Genomic DNA, 22131 nt, shown 5'->3' with positions numbered 1-22131 from the left:
GGGCGTACGCTGTAACGCTTGATCATGTAATTCGAGTAATGTTAAACGCTTGTGTGGCGGCGGGGTTTGAGGAAGACCTCCTCCCGCGGCCCCTAAACTGGAATCGTCGACTGACGCCTTTCGTGCTGGCAAGGTCGGTAATTGTAACGTGGGCTGGACTTGTATGGCAGACTGGACCGGGGGAGCTGTTAAGGGCACCCCGGTGTCTGGAGGAGCAGGAAGTGCCTGATTTACAGGGACTGGCGGAGCGCGAACAGGATTTGCATATTCGGGGACTGTGTCGTCCAGATAGGACGAAATAAAAATATCAGCTGCGGTCTGTTTGTGACGTAGCTTGGTCGGAACTAATGGCGGCGGGAAATTACTGGATGCCTCTGGGGTCGCTTTTGGCAAACCTTCGGCAAGGAGAGGATACATACCCTTAATAAGGGCATGCCTCTGTCTGTCTGACTGTTCGGCTTTGACTTGTTCACCTATCTCGATTAATTCTCTTTCTTGGGCTCGTTCTTGGGATTCTCTACTTAACTCTGACTTTCTGACTTCCTTTTCCGTTCTTCTATGAGCTTCCTTGCGCCATAACTCGATGGCATCTTTCTGTGACTGTCTGGCTTTCTTTTTCCATAATGCTTCTTCTACTCGCATGATACATTCGGCATCCCATGTACCCGATACGGGCCATCTATACTTTTCTTCTAACTGTTTGGTATACTCTACCCATAAATCTAGATACAATATGGCACTTATGCCATGTTTCTGATACATAAAGTGACCTGGACTGTCCCTAGGCGGAACAGGAACTGCTTCTTCTAATAAACCCTTTCTAGTTTTTAACTGTCGTAACTTGGAAAAGAGCGGCATTGTAAACTTGAATCGGAACACAATACAATACACAAAGAACAATAACAATTGGGAAAACAATTCAGGCATACCACGATATTGGAAATACATTGAACAACATCATAACATAACAGTTCGGACAGAATACTACCTGAAAATACTGAAAACAGAAACAGAACAGATTTTCTCGAGAACGGAACAGACTAGAGTTACTGGATGCACTGCTGTAACAGTACGGAACATACCGGTCCCATAAAGGGACGCATCAAGACCCGTATCCACCTAGGTGAACACTTCGTTTGTGAGTCTGGGCACCACCAACCCACGGACCAGGAGTCAATTTAGATTGGTCCTGTCTAGATACTACCCCAGCAATGGTACTCACCGGGCAGCACGGAACGGAAGGCCTCGGACGGGACTGGACTGCTACGACGACGAACTTCGGACTTCGGACTTCAGTTACGGGTGGGCCTCCGGATACCTCGGACCTTGGACTCTCGGCTTGGGCTCTGGTCGGGACTCGCCGCGTTCCTCCACCGTCTCGTTCGGATGCTGGACCGCCTCCTCCGTCTCCTCCGTGGGCCTGAGGGATACTTGAAGCAGAAATATCTGCACGTGGCCGGTATGGTTCCGTCACGGCTGCAGAGGGTCAGGGGGTCGGCGTGGCTTCACCGACGCGTGGGGAAAGGGCAAGTCCCTATTCGGGCGCCATTATGTGGTATATAAATAAATAATACCGGATCTATTTTTGAATGAATGAATGAATAACAGATAGCTCAATAAAATAAGAGTCAAGATTCGAGGTAGTAGGAGTTTCTGCAGGTTTATTACAGCATAAGGACAGGATCAGGACAACCTGCATAGGAACAGAGGTGACAGGGCCCAGCAGGACAACTGGGGCCCAGCAGGGGAAAAGAGGCCCAGCAGCTGCTGGGGCTAGGTCTGGGATGAGCGCGCTAACTTTTAATAACAATACATCAACTTATATACATAGCGCAAACACATAGCATTACATTGCAGTAGGCGTAGCAGTGGGTGGAGCAGAAGGCGTGACGCGTAGCAGTCGCGAAAGATAACAGTAAAAAGAGGTGTAACTGGGAGTATACATGGACATGTGATGCAAACGTAACAGAATATGTCATGAATGGGGCGGAAACATAGGAGGGGGCTACCTAAGGAGCCGGGACCTCTAACCTAATGGTGCGCGAAAACTGGCAATGACGTGTTACTAGGAGAAGCTGGGGGCTACGAACTCTGTGCTAGGAGCAGAGACTAGAGTCTGGAGGGTCGGAGCGACATGTACCTAAACCTTATCTGGTATCTGATGTTTAGGGAACATGTTGATATAAACTAAGAGTCATGAGGGGAGAAGCTAACTTGACTCTAAGACTGGACCATGCATTATTCTACATGTAGTGCGTGATGAAGAATATTAAATGTCCGTTAATACAGTATTTCTCTAACGTGGAGCCGAATAGGCTAGACAATGACGAAAACTATTGATGCAGTTCAGTAGCTCAGGAATGCAGAGAAGGAGGACTGAACTGATAGCTGGAATCATAACATACTCTTGGCAGACTCAGAGGCAGAGCCAAGCTGCACCGGGCACTGCGAGGCAGGAAGTAAGTGAAGGGTCGAGGATACAGGTGGGGGCTGTATCGCTCCTCAGCGAGGCTTTCAGGAGACAGGAGCTGAATCTGTGGTCCGGGCCCTGTTGAGGCCTGGAAACGGGGACTTTATAATGGAATAACGTGCACACTGAGAAACGTGGCAACATAACTTTACATAGGCCTGATATTCGTAGTATTCACGAGGACTGGAAACTAACATACTAGAGGTGGACACAACTGGAATTGCGTCATTAATCGGACATGGGGAATAACATATGCATATTGGTCATGCACACATAACATATGATGGATGAAGCGTAGGGGCACAGAACATGGCAAAATTTACTTTTCCACAAGACTCTGCTGTGTCGAAAGGGGTCATAAAGAGTAGCTATTTCCGACTTTGATTCTCTCTAAGAGGGTCTGCCGGAGGATGTCTCAATTACCTGCTATAGGTCGCTTGCGAAGCCCCCTCCTTTCCTTATTGTGGGAGGCAGTGCCCTCAGCAGATGCCTTCTGCTGGAGTTCTCTCCTACAGGCAGACAGTAAAGATGGCGAGGAAGATTTCCATCTCATGGTTATGGCACGTTTGGCAATATTCAAGGGAAGGCCGGCAAATTTCATGGCCCCCCTCCCAGTTTTTGGCCTGGGAAAAAGCCAGACGAGAGAGGCTTGGAAACCATCAATATTTGTGTGGTAAGTGATATGGGCGATGTCCAATTAGTACTACCGAGGATGTACTCAAGGAAAGGCAAGCCCAGAGCATATGGATCAGAACAGCCGGAGAGGCACTGCATCTAGGGTAACCTTAAAACGCTTTGGGGCGAATGAGGTGCAACCTATGTGGTGTGAGGTATGCCATCCGTAAGATGTTAAATTGTTTACAATTGAAGTTGGCGTTCTGGAAAATCGTATGAGGGTGTTCTAAGATTTTTTGCCTGTTTTTACTTGAAAAAGGGTGGCCTGTATCTTGTTCTCATGTGTCTCTCAAGGGTAAGGAGGCTTACCCCCTCTATATTGGTCAATGGCTTTAGAGAGCTATGTGATTTGCTTTCTTCCATGACCATTAGTGTATAATGTTTGAAGAATCGCGCTTGTTTCAGGTTCGTTACGCTGAAGCTCCCAGTGTTTTTGCAGTGCCCTTCGTATAGCAACGTACGGAAGATAAGGGTCCACCTGTCAGAGAGTACTGGACAATCCATTTTTGAAAGGAGTAGAAGGCTCCATTCAAAATAAGTCTCCAGCTGTTTCAAGGGCTACTTTACCCTGTAATTTAATGTTGTGGGTCGCAAGGGCACACCTCTCTGAGTGGGCACGCTCACAATTGGTAAGACAGGAGTATATGGATGTGGAACATTCACAAGGGAAATATTACACTTGATACAGATCATAACTGTGCAGTGGAGCAAGGGACCTGCTTTGGGCAGGGGGCCATGGAAGAGCGGTCTGTGGAGAGCACCTTCGAAATGGGGCTTGGGAGAAGCCTGTTTTATATAAGTGAAATTCATCCAGCTGACAGACCAGCAACTGAAGTTGGATGTAAAGTTAATAAGCCAGAAAGAAAGGGGTTCCTAGACCACCTTTCGTAGACGACAACTGAATCTTAGAGAGCGCAACTTGTTTGCGCCCCGTGCCCCAGAGCAAATTATTGAGGAAATCCATCTCCTGAAATATTTTAGTGGGAAGGTGGAGTGGGATGTTAAGAGAATAATAAAGTTGGTGCAGGAGCATCACCATTTTAGCAAATATTACACGTCCTGACAAGGACAACAGCCCATGGCGGTGTAACATCGCCCAGTTGGATTGTCTGCTCTGGAAAGGATTCCCGGAGGGGGAATTTGGCAGTTATGGCTAACCCGTGCTCACCCCCGAGGCACTGTTCATGACTTCAGCATATGATGCCACAGATGACATTACAAATGTCATCACATATCACTCACAATTGACATCTTTAATGACCTTGCTGTTGATACCAATTCTATGTGTTATTTACTGAAGTTACTATGTAGTGTTATTTAGAAAGAAATAACACCTCACCTTCAGCTAAGTACTTGACTAGCCACCACCCCACTGAGTATTGCATGCGTGGCAGTGGATGAGCATGGCCTTGTTCCCCAACTCCTTGTTTGCTTTACCTACCTTGTACTAATTGGAGAGCCCAGCTGAAGTCCTGGAATTGTGCTGAACACTCACATCCACTTAACCCACTGCACACTGGTGTTGACTGCAGGGCCTGGCCTCTGTGTGGACTCAGGCCCGATTCTTCCTAACCAAGATCATCACTTTCTGCCAGGTCCAGCAACACAATGAAAGGCAAAGGTACTCTTGTTCTTTCGTGCACTGTGGCCAAGCCTTTCCAACCCCTTTGCCATCGAGTGCGTTGTACAAAGCGGGCTCTGGCTGCAGGGCCTGGCCTGCGTAAGCTGCAATTTTGGCCCCTTGTGTTTTGTAATGCAGGCAGAGGTGTAGTGGAAGCTCTATCTGCATACCAATCATAGTGGAACATGGATGTAGTCTATCATCCAAAAATAAAATCATAGAAAAAAGTATGTTAAAGCTAATTTTTGGTTAAGGTTCAATTAGGATTTCTATTTTCATTTATTCGGTTATGGTTAACCATTATTTTCGCCATTGCACTGCTCATGCCCTCAAACATGCTTACAGATGACATCACAGATGACTTCATCACCAACATTACGGGGCAAATACCATCCTTTGCCGCAATTGGCCTTTCAGTTTGTGCACTCAATTATTTTAAGCAGCACTGGCCAGATTTCTTTGCTGACTTTCTTTCCACGCCTTGCTTGCAGATTTTCAACTGTTGGTGGATTGTTAAATCATTGGTGTCTTTTCTGAAAGTGTCATTGTTATATTGTCAAGTGTCTTTTCCTACTTTGCCTCTGGTCTTTTTCCAGCCCAACCTTCGCAGAACAGAGCTTTAGCAGCCTTACTTTCTAATCCTCATTATTGGAGTATTCAATTCTCTTTTATTTCTGGTGGATAAATAAGGTGAACGTTCATTTTTTCACCTAAAGGTGTTATTGGTGACTCCCGCTTTTGTGGGCTGGCTCCTCCTAGCAAGAAATTTGCTGTCCTGTTTGCTGCTTACCAGGGCTGTTGGTTGGCCCATACATATAGGCAGTAGCGGCTGCTACCAGGCATCAGTGATGGGGCGGGGTTAAAAAAACAAGAGAGAAATGACGGAAAAAAACGTACCTTACAGGCGGATGCCTCTCCTCCGTCCTTCTTGCCAACGCAGGAACAGGACGCACCCATGCTTCCTGACTTCTCTAGCCAATCACAACACTCTTGATAGCAGTGTCGTGATTGGCCTGAGCGCCGTGGCTCGGCACTAATCACAAGGCTCCTGATAGCAGCGTCGTGATTGGTCTGAGCGCTGTGGCTCGGCGCTCAGACGGAGATTGGAAGGCTGGGCACGTTCATCACCAGGCTGTGTATTACAGCCTTGTGGGTAACATGCACAGTACGCAGGACTGTTTGGTGGGCCCGAGATGGCCGGCCAAGCAGTCATGCGCACTTGGGGAGTGCCACCACTCCTCCCCTGCTCTTTGGGCAGCCCAGACCCGCCCTGGAGATCTGCTAGGGAAAAATAAAATTATATCACCCTGGCATTATCATCATTTTATTTTTCTTGTGGGTTGACGCGCCTTCGTCTTAGCGGAGGAGCCGCCACTGCATATAGGTGAAGCGGGAAACGACCTATACAACGCGTTTTTTACACTGCGATACATTTGCATCGCGGTCATTACAACGACTTGCGCTGGATGGTGCTCTAAACTAAGGAATAGTATGATTTACTATTCCAACACCTTCCCTACTGTTACACCCACTCGAGTTGGAATAGTAAATCATACTATTCCTAAGTCCAGCGCCTCTAATGCAAGTCGTTGTAACGACTTGCGTTGTAATGTGGTAAATAAAAGATTACCCTGGCGGAATTTCTAGGCATTAACAAAGTATCATGCATCAAATGAGAGACAGGATCCGTGGTGTCCAAGTTAAATGGGCTTTATTCCAATAACTCGAGTCAAAGGGAGAATATGTTCCATCACCTCTGAGGTTCAGGAAGAGTCTTCTAACAACTATTTACTGAACATGATATTTATACATTTAGTCTTGTACATAGGACGTAGGAAGGAACGCTCGAGGCAGAGCAGAGAAAGAAAATGAGATAAGAACATGTGGGTGTACACTTTGATGAGTCATAGGTAGGTGATAGGTAGGTGTCATAGGTGGGTGGGTACTTAGAGGAGGAGTTTGCATGACCAGCTCGAACTTTGTCCTACTTGTGTGCAACTTGGGCATGACGTGCAATTAACGTGTAACTGGGAGGAGAGCTGACTTTCAGTCTAGAAGAGAGATCTCTTGTGTCAGGGTGACTAGCACATCTTGTACAATCTGATATGATAGGGGATGTATTATCTGAAGCAATAGTTGTTCATCACTAAAAGACAGAGAAAGCATATATTTCTTCGTGCATTGCATGAGCTTTCTATGGATGCAAGCACTGTAATCCACTTAAACAGAGACAGAATGGCTGGGCCCTATCTATGCAGATGGGTTCTGTGTACCTTCTTCACCAGACTGAAATGTGATTCTGTAAAGCAAACAGATAACTGTTATTCATAATACTGTCTTGGCAGGCCTCTTGCTGGGCTTCTCTCGGCTTTCAGTGTGTCAGGAGTCATGAAATGCAAATACATGGGCCTTATGCTACCTTAACGTTTGGGAGACTTTGATGACTGGCATTTCTAATGCAGGACATGAATGCAGAGGCCTAGTGATTCAGGCCACTACAGGGAATATGCATGGATGACATGCACACACATGTAACATAGGGTATACGTAGGGGGCATCCTGGTCAGGCAAAATTTCATTTTCCACATTCCCTCCTTGTCCCCTACTTAACCCTTTAGGATACATCTATATTCATGAGACCGTATAGTTCATCATACAGAATCATTTGTTCATCTTTAACTCTTTGTTTACGTGGATGGGGAATACAGGCAGTGGCACACAGGCCGCAAATCGCCGGGCCGCACTGTAAACAGAGACAGCAACCAAATATCATAAGTAGGACCAGTCCTAGGAAAGACATGACCTTCCAACCCCATGCCGATATTATACCCCAGAACCAACTGGACCAAGTCCATGTGCCTGGATCTTGATGTATGGCATGAGCAATCTTGTGGAGCCTTGTTATTGCTTCATACACAGATGGTGCATTATTTGGGATGAAAATGCAACAACTAGATCGGATGACTCTACAAGCTCCGCCCCTATCCGCCAAGATGACGTCTAGAACGAGGCGGTTTTGAAGAACGACAAGTCTAATAGCAGACTGTTCCTGGGTCAAGTTCGCCAGGGCAGATGCAGTTATATTTACAACTGTTTCAAGAGTCATTGTTAACCTGCGTATCAGTTTACTGTTTTGGACGGGACCTATGAAGAAAAAGAATCCTTTGTTGAAATCTGTATATTGCTCCCAAGCTGTTTCAGTCTGATCAATCCCTGCGGAATCTGTCTCTCTCTTTTGTCTAACATGTTCTAGTCGTGAATCTCTATGATAATTTGATGGGGCTAGAAAAACGGGTGGCAATAAGAATGCTATATAACAAGTCCCACCCCAGTCTAAGGGCAGATGTACATAGGCTGTCTGACCACAAATGAAATAGGTATGGCGTGATGTTTTGAAAGAAGAAAGTCCTTTATCGTTAAACTCTACTACAGTGTTACACTCGCTGTGTCCCATAAGTACTGAGCCTTCCTTACTAACACATAAATCACCTTTTGCTGGTAGAACTGAAATAAACGGTGGACCTGTATTTTGCTTGGGCTGAACGTTTAACATTATAAAATTAACAGATGCATTTCCCTGTTCGTACTCTTCATTCTCTAAATCGGTTCCCTTTCTTTGGGGGAATCCGTCTTTGTCTGGAAAGCATGCTTCATTCATTACTTTATTCAGGTTTCCATATATCCAGCCACCTGGATAAGCTATGTACCTTCTATCTATTGAGGTCATTAGAGCAAACCATGCTCCACATGAACCATTGTGTGAGAACGGTAAAGGATAGAATGGCAAAACTCCCTCCGTTTTCTGATAAGGGGGCAGTTGGCCACATACCCAGCAGTCAGTTGCATTGCTGGTCTGGTGAGAATGGTGTAACATACGAATAAAAGTATTGTTACGTAGTGCAAGTCGATATGACAATTCATGAGGAGGCAGGTCACTGAATGTATGCTCTACAGTGCTGTTACTGGAAGAATGTATATGTGAGGAAATGGGAAAGAAAACATGTAGCAATAAACTGATACCAATTATAACAATGCACAGAATAAAAAGAATGATCAAGGTAACAATACATCTACTGCGTAATGTCTTGCAGTATTTTTCCTTCTTATCTCTCTTCTTGCTATTCTCATATGTGATCTTATACATGTCAGAAACTAGTCTAACCGATTCACCACCGGGTGGGCTTAAACAATTAAACTACGTCTGACTTACTGGATCGCTACTTAAACCTATACTCCTGCTGTGGAGTCTTTTCTAGCAAAGGTCAGTGTTCTTTATAAAAGTTCCAAAGTTCCAAATAGTCCAAAGTATCTTTTGTAGTGATGAAGGTGAGTTCGGCCTTTACGTCCTTCCACCAACTTCGGCGTCTTCCAACGTGGCTCAAGGGGACTTGAACGATCAAAATTCCGGATGCATACAAAATTCTCGGGGACAATGGCGTGTTCCTTGACCTGGGTGTTGTCAGGGAAGGCAGCAGCAACCTGTGAACAACAAGAGAGTAGTGTAGACATCAAGGAAGCCAGGTAATCTGTCAGCATGTTACTGTCAACATCAGGTATTTTCTTTGGCATAGGCGTACCCCACATATATACTTCATAAGGAGATAGGCCTGTTCTGGAATGAGCTACCATACGCATGTAAAAGAGGGCAACCTGCAAGGCCACCATCCAATCCACGCCTTTTTCTGTACAGATCTCAGCAACTTTTGTCTTAATTGTCTGATTATGTCTTTCTACAAGGCCTGCTGCTTCTGGGTGTCGTACACAATGGAACTTCCAGGTATATCCTAACAGAAGAGACACTTGTTTCATTAATTCAGAGGAGAATGGCTGACCGTTATCAGAATAGATGACACGCGGCAATATCTGGGGAAGAACTCGCGCACTAACTGCCTGGCTGTTGTCACAGCAGTATAACCTGGAACTGGATATGCTTCTGTCCATCTAGGTAGTGCACACATAACTACTAAGACATATTTGTAACCTCTACATCTGTCCATTTGGATATAATCCGTCTGGAGAACCTCAAAAGGGTGGTCAGGAGGATGAAATCCGCCTTGTTCCACCGGAATGCCTTTTCCTGGATTGAACTGGCAACAGATCATACATGTTCACAGATCATACATGTTCGCACTTTCTGTTTCACTGCTGCACGTAGGTGCTTGTTAAACCAAATATTCTGTAAGCTGTCTATCATTGCCTTCTCTCCTAAGTGTGCGGGACTATGTGTTGTGTTTATGATTATTTGTACCATAGAATCTGAAAGAAACCATGTAGCTTTTCCCTTAGTCATCCAACCTTGGTTAGTCTGGACCCCTCCTTGTTTAGTCCATTTCTTTATCTCATCTTGAGTGGCATGTGTCTGTATGTCGAGTACATCTTGAGTGGGATCCCTGACTGTCATGCTTGTTGTTAGTAACGGTACCTCTGTCCTTGTCGTGTCTGTTGGTGTCTGGGCAGTAAGTTTAGCTGTTCGGTCTGCCAGGTCATTACTCTGGGAAATGGTGTCTGTAACTTTGGTGTGAGCTTTGCACTTCAGGATAGAAATGGCTGTAGGTAAATGTATGGCCTCTAACAGGGCCTGAATAAGCTGGCCATGCTGACTCTTGGCACCAGAAACCTCTCTCTTGCCACAGGACCCCAAAATCATGAACTATGCCATAGGCATATTGTGAGTCTGTATAAATGTTTACTTTCAAGTGCTTTGCTCTTATGCAGGCTTGTGTCAGAGCAATGAGCTCTGCTGCTTGAGCTGACAGTGTGTCTATTTCCTGTGTCTCTATGACCTCTGTGGTCACGGCATACGCTGCTACTAACTCTCCTGCACTCGTTCTCATGCATGATCCATCTACATAGAGCGTCAGGTCAGGGTCTGGGAGTACAATATCTGTCAGGTCTTGTTTTGGTCACTATATTCATAACTTCCACACAGTCATGTGGTGGTGCATTTACTGTACTTGAGGGCAAAAGTGTTGCAGGATTCAGAATGTTACAACGTCTGATCTCTATGTGTGGTTGAAATAATGTCAGTTCATATCCTGTCAGTCTCGCTACAGTCAAATGTAAAAAGAAATAAAAATAAAAAAGCATAAAATGTTTACTGTGACATGGAGTCGCTAAAACTGGCGCGTGACATAATGCTCTTTTTAATTCCTCAAATGCCAAGTCAAGTGTTCTTGTGTCCAAGGGAGAACAGTCAAAATGGCTGCCTCCTGTGTAGTTAACTGTATGAATGGTTTGGCTAGATATGCATACTGGGGAATCCATTGCCTACAATAAGAAGTGGCCAATAAATGGTTATGTTAGCTGTATACCTGGTGTACCCTCCTTGGAAAGCAAGTGTCCTATTACACCACTTGCTTTTCACAGAACTGTAACTGTCAGTGATGCATTCTCGCACTCTTTCCCTGAACGTGCTGTATCAGTACTGAATCAGTACTGAATCAGTGCTGTGTTGGCAGGCATGTGAATACTGTCTAGCTGTCTCTTTAATGCTTGACTGTAAATACTAGGACCCTATGTCATCAATCCAGCAAAAATGAATTACATAAAAATAAATAAACAAATAAATAAAAATGAATTTTCAATCCAAAACCACAATTTTTATTTTGGGGGAACCTCAAACAAACGCCCACGAACCTCTGTTAACCTCTAAGTTAAGTGGAGCCTCGTTCCAAAAAGCTCTGCAGTTTACACTAAAATCCTACTCTAAATCTTGGGAATAGCATGACCATACCACCTACAATATGCTCTCTAAATGTATTTGAATAAAACCAAAGTATTCTTGTCATAGACAGAAGGCCTAGAGCCTCGCCACTCCTCACTCCTTTGAGAAGCAGCCCCTCCCTCTAGAATTATGTTCGCGCTCGGAGTTTTGAATCAAATCCAAGCCGGGCTTCACTGTGATCTAACATTGAATGACTGCCAGATGCTTAACCCATCTGCAAGAGCAAGACTCCTGCCAATTATTCTGTTTACACTACTGAAGGAAAAACGTATTCATTTGCAAGCGTGAATTTATCTGAAGTCAATGAAGCTTTTAGTGTTGACTGTAAGGAAGAACAATTTTTTGTACACAAGTCAGAGGGGCTGGGGAGGTAACTTCGCTACGAACTCACTCCTTGCTCACCTACCCCTCCCCTCAGAGCCAGGAACTGGCTCAGTGTCAAACAAACAAATAGGAGACAAGCCTCTCACTCGTCTCTTCTTCACTAAAATTGGGTCGCTGCCAACGCTGAGCTCATTGAAAGAGCCAAACGTCTGCCAAGTTTCATAAAGAGTGAGGTGCAAGCCTCCTCCCTCCACATTCGAAGGAAGCTAGTGTAAGTCGGAGCAGTAGCCCTCCCTTTACATAAACAAAGGGATCGCGGAAAGAATTGGAGTATGGCCAATATCAACAAGACAGGCACTGCTCGCTCCAAGAGGGAAAAGCCCTCCCTTTACATAAACATCTGTCCCTGGGAGTCAGGCCATCTCGGTCTCGGACGGACTGTCTCAAGGTCGAAAAACACATTCCTTGTAATTCAAAACATAACTGTTCCCAGGACAGAGAGCTTAACCTACGTTCTCTTACTTAACTGAAGCAAATTTACAACGTTGTAAAAAGTGAATTAATAAAGACATATCTTTTTTTTGTAACTAAGTGACATGCTAGCATTTTAAAATAATTCTGTACTGCTACTTAAAAGCTCCACTTTCTAATAAACACTTTTGTCTAACTAATTCAGCTAGAAGGCAAGACATTTGAAACATGGGCATTTGTTTAGCATGCAAATTAACACACAAATATGGGACAATGTGCTTCTGCACACAAGGCTATGTATTTTGCAGTTGAGAGAAAAAAACGAATTATCATGGACTGTTGGGTTGGGACCGTTCTCTGCACATATCAATTGAAGTGTCTCCACTAAATGTTTATCTGAAACCATCTGTGTAGGCATTGCAGTCTAACTGACCTCTGAATCAGACATAATAAACCCTATTTACAAAGGCTGGTGGACATATAACAGGCAGCATGTTTAATGAACACTGCTTTCACTGTGCAAGTATTACCTTTCTATCAGCAGCCTGTCAAAGTACATAGGTGAGCCTTGAAACTAAATGCAAATTAAACTAATGTAGGGGACACATAGCAATGCATTAAGGAGGGTAGCGTATTATAGCTATCAAAAAGGGCCACGTTCATTAATTTTCAAATAGGCATTTTTCCTAAGTGAGTGGGATAACTGTCACACGCTATTCTAAAGGGCAGCTTGCATTGGGAAAAATATTCTGTAGAAACATTCCTATTTAAAAAAAAACACACGGTTGCAGTACACTAATTAATAGCACGTTCTCTAATGGGTCTATTCTATAATTTCTTCTCAACCGTGAAAAACATTAAAGCACTCTCCGTGCAAAAACCCTTATCTCAATTTTCAGAAATACGCCCATTGGATAACATGGCAAATCGCACCTCCACACAAAACATGCTTTTTCCACCACTTCCACAGCTCGGATCCCTTTCAAATTTTGCATCACAGTAGTCCACGCGATTCCCTAAATCCTCACCTAAAAGCAACCAAATCCCTCCACTGGAACGGGTACGAATTTCCGCTCAAAAACACGCCCCCCGCAAACACCAAAAAACGCCAAAATCCCTCAACACCTTGTTAAACAGCATGTTAAAACAAATACTGCCTACTCAGTACAAGATATTAACTCTTTGGCAGCTGAAGCACAATCATTCCCCAATGACTGCAGTACATGGGAAAGTCATGAACTCATTTCTCCACGTTATCACATAACACATACGCACATCTTCAAAACGTTTTCTCCAAGTACTTGAAAGAGATCCACCTCTCTCCTGCCTAACGTAATGACTAGGGACCTGATGATAACATGCTCTGCACAAAACATAACCACATGGCGCTATTCACAAGCCATATTTACAAGAAATTCAACATGTCACAAAAATGACACGCTATTCACAAGGCATCTTTACAAGGCGCTATTTACAAGGAACTCCACAGTAAACTTATAGCTCTAACTCTAACTAGTTCTTCTGAGAGGACGTGATTCTTTTTCTTTGGCTTTTTCCTCTGCTAGTTTATTTCTCTCTACTTTGTTGAATTCTTTCTCTGATCACCTATGTGACTCTTTGCGCCATAACTCAATGGCGTCTTTCTGAGAGGGTCTTGACTTTTAACACATATCATGACCAGGTGTGTCTCTAGGCGGGATATTAACTGACTCTTCTAGTATACCCTTTCTGGTCCCTATCTGACGTAATATTGAGAACAGTGGCATGTTTGAAATCAATACAATGAAAACACAATACACAGAAATAAACTGTAACAAGTAACAATCATTCACACTAGAACATCATAACATGAAAACACTAAAACAGATACCATTACAGAGAGTTAAACATGTACTTGAAAAACAGATTTGTGCACTGAAAATACAGTACAACCATACCGGTCCCAAAAAATTGAGACACGGCTTGACCGGGCCCACGTTTAACCGTGGACCCGTCTTGACCGTTTCCACCTTTTACAGTGGATCCGTCTTGAAACTTGATGCATTCCCCATAGTGGTACTCACCGGGAAAGCAGAATCTTGAAACTTGAAGGCCTCGGAAACTTGACTTGACTACGCTTGCGCCTTGGAACAGGTGGACCTCTGGAGACCTCGGACCTTGCTCTCTCACGGGCTGGGCTCTGGTTGAGACGATCCGCGTTCCTCACCGCCTCACATGGATGCCTGGTCGCAGTCCGTCCTCCTCCTGGGCCTGAGGGAGTAGCGGGAAATCCCGATCACGTGTGCACTTCGAGTCCGTCACGGCTGTAGAAGGGGGCAAAGACTAGACCGACAACTCCGGCGAGTGGGGAAAGGGATATGTCCCTATTCGGGCGCCAAATTATGTGGTAAATAAAAGATTACCCTGGCGGAATTTCTAGGCATTAATAAAGTATCATGCATCAAATGAGAGACAGGATCCGTGGTGTCCAAGTTAAATGGGCTTTATTCCAATAACTCGAGTCAAAGGGAGAATATGTTCCATCACCTCTGAGGTTCAGGAAGAGTCTTCTAACAATTATTTACTGAACATGATATTTATACATTTAGTCTTGTACATAGGACGTAGGAAGGAACGCTCGAGGCAGAGCAGAGAAAGAAAATGAGATAAGAACATGTGGGTGTACACTTTGATGAGTCATAGGTAGGTGATAGGTAGGTGTCATAGGTGGGTGGGTACTTAGAGGAGGAGTTTGCATGACCAGCTCGAACTTTGTCCTACTTGTGTGCAACTTGGGCATGACGTGCAATTGACGTGTAACTGGGAGGAGAGCTGACTTTCAGTCTAGAAGAGAGATCTCTTGTGTCAGGGTGACTAGCACATCTTGTACAATCTGATATGATAGGGGATGTATTATCTGAAGCAATAGTTGTTCATCACTAAAAGACAGAGAAAGCATATATTTCTTCGTGTATTGCATGAGCTTTCTATGGATGCAAGCACTGTAATCCACTTAAACAGACAGAATGGCTGGGCCCTATCTATGCAGATGGGTTCTGTGTACCTTCTTCAACAGACTGAAATGTGATTCTGTAAAGCAAACAGATAACTGTTATTCATAATACTGTCTTGGCAGGCCTCTTGCTGGGCTTCTCTCGGCTTTCAGTGTGTCAGGAGTCATGAAATGCAAATACATGGGCCTTATGCTACCTTAACGTTTGGGAGACTTTGATGACTGGCATTTCTAATGCAGGACATGAATGCAGAGGCCTAGTGATTCAGGCCACTACAGGGAATATGCATGGATGACATGCACACACATGTAACATAGGGTATACGTAGGGGGCATCCTGGTCAGGCAAAATTTCATTTTCCACAGTAATAACCGAGATGTAACGTACCGCGATGCAAATGATCGCGTTGTAACAACATATATTCAGGTGAAGCTGATGGGCAACCAGTGTGTCTTTTTTTTAATTCAAAGTCAATCGTTCATTACACTGATGACCCTCAACATTGTCTGTTTGATTCACAGCCACCTAGAAGGACGAACTCTCTCTTTTTCTCCATATGCATCTCTGCCATGTTATTCTGGGGAGGTTTGAAACAACATGTTTTACTTCGTTGCTCATGGTTCCAAATGGGTTAAAGAGCATACTGCACCAAAACCGATCTCTTGTAGGAAACTACCTTCAGTTGTTTCTGTTATCCTGAAGCTATGGGAGTTTCAAGTTTTTAACTTGATCTTCCTCGCCTGTCTGGTGGGCCTTTGGAGAACTTCATCATTTTGTTGAATATTGCTTAGAGCCCTTTAACCAAAGTGATGTCTCCTCTCCTTAAGGTGCTTCTTTTGAAATGAGAAGGGGGTTCCCCCCCCCACAGGGCTCCTTTCCTGCTCTTATAACCCGTTGCCCTTTCTAGGGAAAACAACAGCACTTTACCTTTGTACCAGGCTGTAGCTGTATAATAATTTAAATTTTATTTTGGCTATAAGCCATAAAAGCACATGGAATAAAACATACATAAAACATTTGGCATTTATAGTAAAAATGTGCAAAATGAGGTACAATAATATAACCAATGAAGCAACCTATGACTCCTTGCTCTGAAGCAGACTCCTACAGCGTAAGGATTTAATGCAGTTTGTCTGGGAGTACCTGGTACCTCCCTAGGCTTGAATTAATTGTTGACATAATTGCAAATTCAGCTATCCTGAAGCTAAGCGAGTGTGGCTTTCTAGGCAATAAAATAGGTCAACCCCCTTCTAAAAGGTTAAAAAGTATATAAAAACTCTAAAATGTATCCTGTTATACAACAAGTATTAGCCTTCTTATTCTCTGATTGTACAGCTGCCATGTTACTGTGCGCCACTATACAAGTTTCTTTTGAGGGATACTCGACTTGTACCTTATTCCCTACACACTCATCAGAAAACGAAAGAGAGCAAAGATTGACAACCTGCATGTGTCATATCTCAGAATCCTGAGTGCTTCCTTATGTTCCCTAACTCCCAATTTCTGACAAAGCAGAATGATCCAGCACCTCCTATGGGAAAAGTAAATTGGGCAGCAGAAGATAATGTGCTTGACGGGCATTGCAACTCCTTTGCCCATGGCACAAGCTCCCACTTTGCAGTAAAGGCCCAGACAGGTAAAGTTTCATACCGGAACTGCAAGTAGAGATGCCTGGCTGAAGGAGGTTGTATTTTGTCTTGGAAGTCCTCTAGCTTAAAGGAATCCTTAGCTGTGAGAAAGGCATTTGTTAGAGTTCCATGGCTCAACTGGCTATTTATGCGATTATTTCTATATTGTCAGTATGCAGTCTTAATATATAGTTTGGAAATAGCTCCGGATTGAGCCGGGATATTCCATAGTCCCTCAAGGCAGATGGCTATTCATTTACCCTTTACATTCTTTAGCCATTGAATTCTGCCAGAGCCCGCTTGGGACAAGATTTCCTCTAACCCCTGTCGATAAGCAGATCGCTCTGGGGTGACCCAGATCCTCCTCCAATAAAGTATGGGGCGCAGTGCCAATTTGTCAGATATTTCTGGCCCCAAGGTCCAGTCTAAGTGGAAGTAAAGGAGTGCTTACTGGTAAACCGACCAGCTTCGTATAAAGCTTTTTTCCTTCATTTCAAATGTGGTCGTACCCTGATGCTCCCATGGCTCGGCACCATAGGCAGCAGTCTCCAGATATTTGCATCTCTGGTAGAATAGGGCACCTTGGACTGCGTGACATTTTAAGAATGCCTCCCACTACTTGCTTGGTTTTTAATTGTCGCTGTGTAATGTGAGCTTGCCACCCCAGGTGTTCTGTAAGTGTGAGGCCTAAGTACCCAAATGTATGCGCACGTTCTAATGGGGCCCCTGCCAGGGTGAGATGCTATAGCATGATCTTGGAGTGTGGACCTCACTTGACTACAGGAGTCAGAAAATCTTTCCTTTGACTTTTATATTGTGTTCATGTTGAATTATTATGAATTATTCACTTTATAATTATAGCTATTTTTTAGTGAATTGGGTGCATTTAAGTGAGTTTTACAGCTCAAGCTTTCTGCTTAAAGCACTTGATGGTGACTGGTGTGCAAGTGTCATCTCCGTATTTTTTTTTCTAATGTAGATGGTGTTTATTTCTTTTTATAATTACATATCGCTGCTTCTTCAAAGGAAGGAAGGGGTTCTGCAGCATTCCCTTTAGTGATCAGAAGTTTTAGGCAGTTCTGTTTTTATTCTCTTTAATTTCCAGGACTAAGTTTAAGAAAGATCTGGAGACATTTTAAATTTGATTGATTAGCAACAGCTTTTTCAGTGTTAAAAACAGAAATGCGCTTTTTTGCGTGGCAGAAAAAAAGCTACCATGCAATGTGCTGCATGAAATGCAGAAGGCAGATAATGTGAAGTTATTTCTTAAAGGCAGTTCCGCTTATTCTGTGCATACTAGTGTTATTGTTGGATATGATACAGGAATGTTTAAAACCCCTTGTAAGAAAAAAAAGATTTGGAATTTAAGTTCTACTGTGAAATCTATGCTGAGAATACGTATCTGGAGAGGAGCCATTATTGGAAAGGAAAAGTTCCTTATCTATAGCAATAGGAACCAGTGAGGGTATCCTCCCTAGATGCATAACAGATCCTCCTTTTATCTAATGTAAAATGGCAGCTCTGGATTTGAGCTTTTGGAGCCTAAGTAGGATCCACTAGCCCTAGAAACACATTTCCCAAAAGATCAAACACCTCTTATCAGGGAATGAAGCAGATTAGACAACTTTCTTCAGAAATGTATTATTTAAAAAATGCTTTAAAAGTAAAAACATTTTTAAAAATTGTAAATAAAATTGTAAGTTCTTCTGCAGTCCGGCCTGACAGTTGGAATTTAATTTATGATAAGTAACTATTGATTTAGGTAGGATTAGAAGGTGAGCGTGTTTTAGATAGCTGTACTAAATGTGCTTGAGGTGATAAGTCGTCCTTGTTCTGTTTCAGATGCGCCACACAAAGCGTGTGTCTGTCTGGCCCGTGGGCCTCGTGGGAGGGCTGAGGTTTGAGCGTCCACTGGTGGAGAATGGAAAGGTGACTGGTTTTTATACAGCTTGGAAGCCCAATCGTCCTTTCCCAATGGACATGGCTGGGTTTGCCATCGCCTTGCAGCTACTGCTGGCCAATCGGGAGGCTAAGTTTGATCTTCGTGTGGAAAGGGGGTACCTGGAGAGCAGTCTGCTTCAATCATTGGTATCCATGGAGGAGCTCGAGCCAAAGGCTGAGAACTGCAGCAAGGTAAGTGACCTCATTGTGCAACAGTATGAAATGGAAATTCTAGCATCGAGAAGACCCCCACACCTTAACGTCACTTTAATTGTGTAGTACACACCATAAGAGGCCTTTTTCAAAGCACTATTTAATGTGAATCCTCCAGTTTGTGACCTTTATAATATTTAACTTGGTTAAGTTACATGGACAGTTCAAGACTTGTATTGTGTAGCCCATCCTCTTCATGGTGAGAATAGAACTTGGTTTCTGGATTTAGATGGTACAAACTATAAAGTCACTGCCTCCAGCAACATTACTCAGACAGGATCTCTCTGCTGGGTAAAGAAGTTTGGCTGAGTGTTTGCCAAGAAAGGTGAGGAGATCAGCCCTACCTGCCCAGACAAAATGGAGTGACCTACATGGTGTCAGCTGACAGAGTTGCTTATACCATATTGACAACAGCGACATACTTCAGTGACTTCATTCAATGACTTTAAAAATCTGACCGGCAAGGGGTATCATTTCATACCATAATTTACATGATTTATAGTGCTGTTTCTTTACTTCTATTCCACAAGGGATGTTTTTTTACACTGCCAGTCAGTAGTCTTCAAACTGTGGTGCAAGGTTCTCCCATAGTGGTAGGGTTGAAGCTAGTTCAAGTGTCTTTTATAATCAAACTCATGTGTCATTGTACTTTTAAAGGAGAAAGTGTACTTCATTGCAGTGTCTGGAAAGTTAATATGTTAAAGGAGAAAATAAAACCTAATACTTAGCATCAGTTTTGTGGCAACATTTCTTGGGCAATACAGGCTGTCCATTAAACATTTTAGCTTCCCTGCGCACTTGGGTGCATAGTTATAACCCAGTTTGCACTATGCAACGTGGTACATGCGCGACCCAAACCGTAAGTGATATTTATGAAGCCATGCAAGGCCACTTTGCGTGGCTCAATAAATCAATGCATAAATCAATGCAGCACAAATGGCTCCATTGCCTTAATCTGCCCTGGGAATGCGTTTCAAGGGTATTGCGTGGGTGTTAACACGCAATTCCCCTAAATTTGGACAGATTCCCAGATTTGCCAGAATTGGTAAACCTGGGAATATGCCAAAAGATACGCCTTCTCTAGGGAGGCGTAACGCGGAGAAATATCTTTATTTCTTTTTGGTCCTTCCTCTTTGTATGTGCGCTGCAGTATGCAGCACACATAGAAGAGGGATATGCCTTAAGGGGGTTGTTTTGGTGCAGGAAGGTACCTAATTTCTGTGCATAAACAACTGAATGCAACAGAAGCACCCTTGCACCGTGGTGCAAGAGTGCCTACGTTGGCGCTAGGCTGCCAAAAGGGCGCCAGTGCAGGGGAAAAGGCAGGAATCCACCATATTGACTTAAATACAGCATATTCCTGCCCTTTCCCTGTCACGCAGTGTAGCGCAGCAAGATGACTTGCTGCACTACACTGCATGACAATTTTGTAAATATGCCACACAGTTTTTTAAATTGTCTATATTGGGTTTCTTGTAAGAAAAAAGTCAAATGTAAGTTTTCAATATGCCACATCTGTTCTCTCCTGAAAGTTTTGCACGGCATATTTATTGAAATAAATTGAAAAATATTACTCGTCAGGTGTGTGTACATTTCATAGAGGTCATGCCCCAGAGCTCCACTACAAATGTTAACTGTTGATAGTATTTAACATAATATGCAATAAATCTGAGAACATTTTGTGTTTTTTTGTGCCCCAGAGCAAATTTTTTTCAGTAAACAGGGATCATCTTGAAGTTTTACGCTCACTCCATAAAAGATTTTCTATACAAGCTGAAATTCAGTTTTAGTGGCCCATGGGTCTGAGGCATATTTAAGCTAGATGGTAGCTCCCATGGCAGTGTTGTCACATGTTTTTTCACCACTTCTTTCAGGTTCTGGTGTGGCACACACGGACAGAGAAGCCCAAGATGAAGCAGGAGGATGTGCTCCAGAAGCAAGGCCTAGGATCTGACCCTGGTGTGGAAGTGTAACCCCACCTGCAGAGAGTAGACCTTCTGTGACCGCACCAAGCTTTCCCCTGAGAAGGGGACAAGGTACAAGTGTCCTGAGAGACCGCCTCCAAACCTGAGGCCGAGAGACAGCGAAGAGCGCCCATCAGTCAATGGACCCTTATTTATGTATTTATTTATTGCACTGGTCGAATATAGGTAATCTCTCGAGTCGGCTAAGTCTCCCCTCCATTGAGATCCTAGGATGGTCCTGAAGGTGTTTGTTTCAGAGCCACTCCCTTGTCCCCAAGAGTGAAAGCTATTAACAGACTTTTTCCACATCCCTTCCTACCTCCCCCACCCACAAAAGCATTCTGCCTCATTGAGCTTCTGAAAGCAAGGGCAAACCTTGTGCCTGCTTGAGTCTCTGGTCATCTTGCGCTTATGCTTGATTGCCACATAGAGACCTGGCAGGAAGTCTGGATTGTGATGCAGTGTTCACTGTTGCCACTCATGCACAACTGAGAAGCTTATGTGCAGCAGAAATTATGTACAGTGACTTGACTTATTCCTGAATGTTTCCTGCACAGCTGCAATGGGCCACTCTCAGTGTGTCCTATTCATAGTCTCCAAGGCATGTTGGCAGCTCAAACCCATGAAGGTTGATGCTGATGGTGAGGTGTTTGCATACCACAGATAAAAGTGTGTTGGTGTTGTACTCCTGTTTTGTGTTGTGATCAATGTACTGTGTTGCTTGATGCAACAGGAATTGCATGTCATGTGTTTAATAAAACGTTCCAGTTCTCTGTGTGTTTGTCTGGAGTTGCTACCATTTCTGTGACAAACGTGTCTTTATTAGACCTGGCACTGAGTACTGCTGCTCAAGGATCTCAGAGCTCTCCTTCATTATAGGGAGAGGCAGGAAAGACCTTCACGAGGAGCCTAAACCAAACAAGCGGTACAAAAGGGGGTGGTGATGGACGGAGCATCTGAACCAATCAAACACTCACACCCAGTCAACAGATCTGGGTTTAATCCATCACCGTTCTTTAGCCCACTCTGCCAACCCAGTTCAGACATGGCCATATGCAAATCAGTCTGACCCTGTGCCTCATGGGAACAGTCCAGCCCGAATTGCCA

General features: G+C 43.9%; 1 protein-coding gene across 2 annotated transcripts in view; it reads left to right on the top strand.

Annotated features, from left to right (window-relative positions):
• B3GAT3 (beta-1,3-glucuronyltransferase 3) overlaps positions 1-21801 on the top strand; it is a 44048-nt gene extending 22247 nt beyond the window's left edge. For both annotated transcript variants that reach the window (XM_078660601.1, XM_078660600.1), the window contains exons 5-6: positions 18749-19039; positions 20935-21801. In XM_078660601.1, the coding sequence (XP_078516727.1) occupies positions 18749-19039; positions 20935-21033 (390 nt within the window). In that variant the 3' untranslated portion in view covers positions 21034-21801. The remainder of the gene's footprint in view (positions 1-18748; positions 19040-20934) is intronic.
• Positions 21802-22131: the final 330 nt, after the last annotated feature.

This window comes from Lissotriton helveticus, chromosome 9 (genome assembly GCF_964261635.1).
Source record: "Lissotriton helveticus chromosome 9, aLisHel1.1, whole genome shotgun sequence".
NCBI classification, from domain to species: Eukaryota; Metazoa; Chordata; class Amphibia; order Caudata; family Salamandridae; genus Lissotriton; species Lissotriton helveticus.
This window is presented reverse-complemented; position numbering and strand designations above follow the sequence as displayed.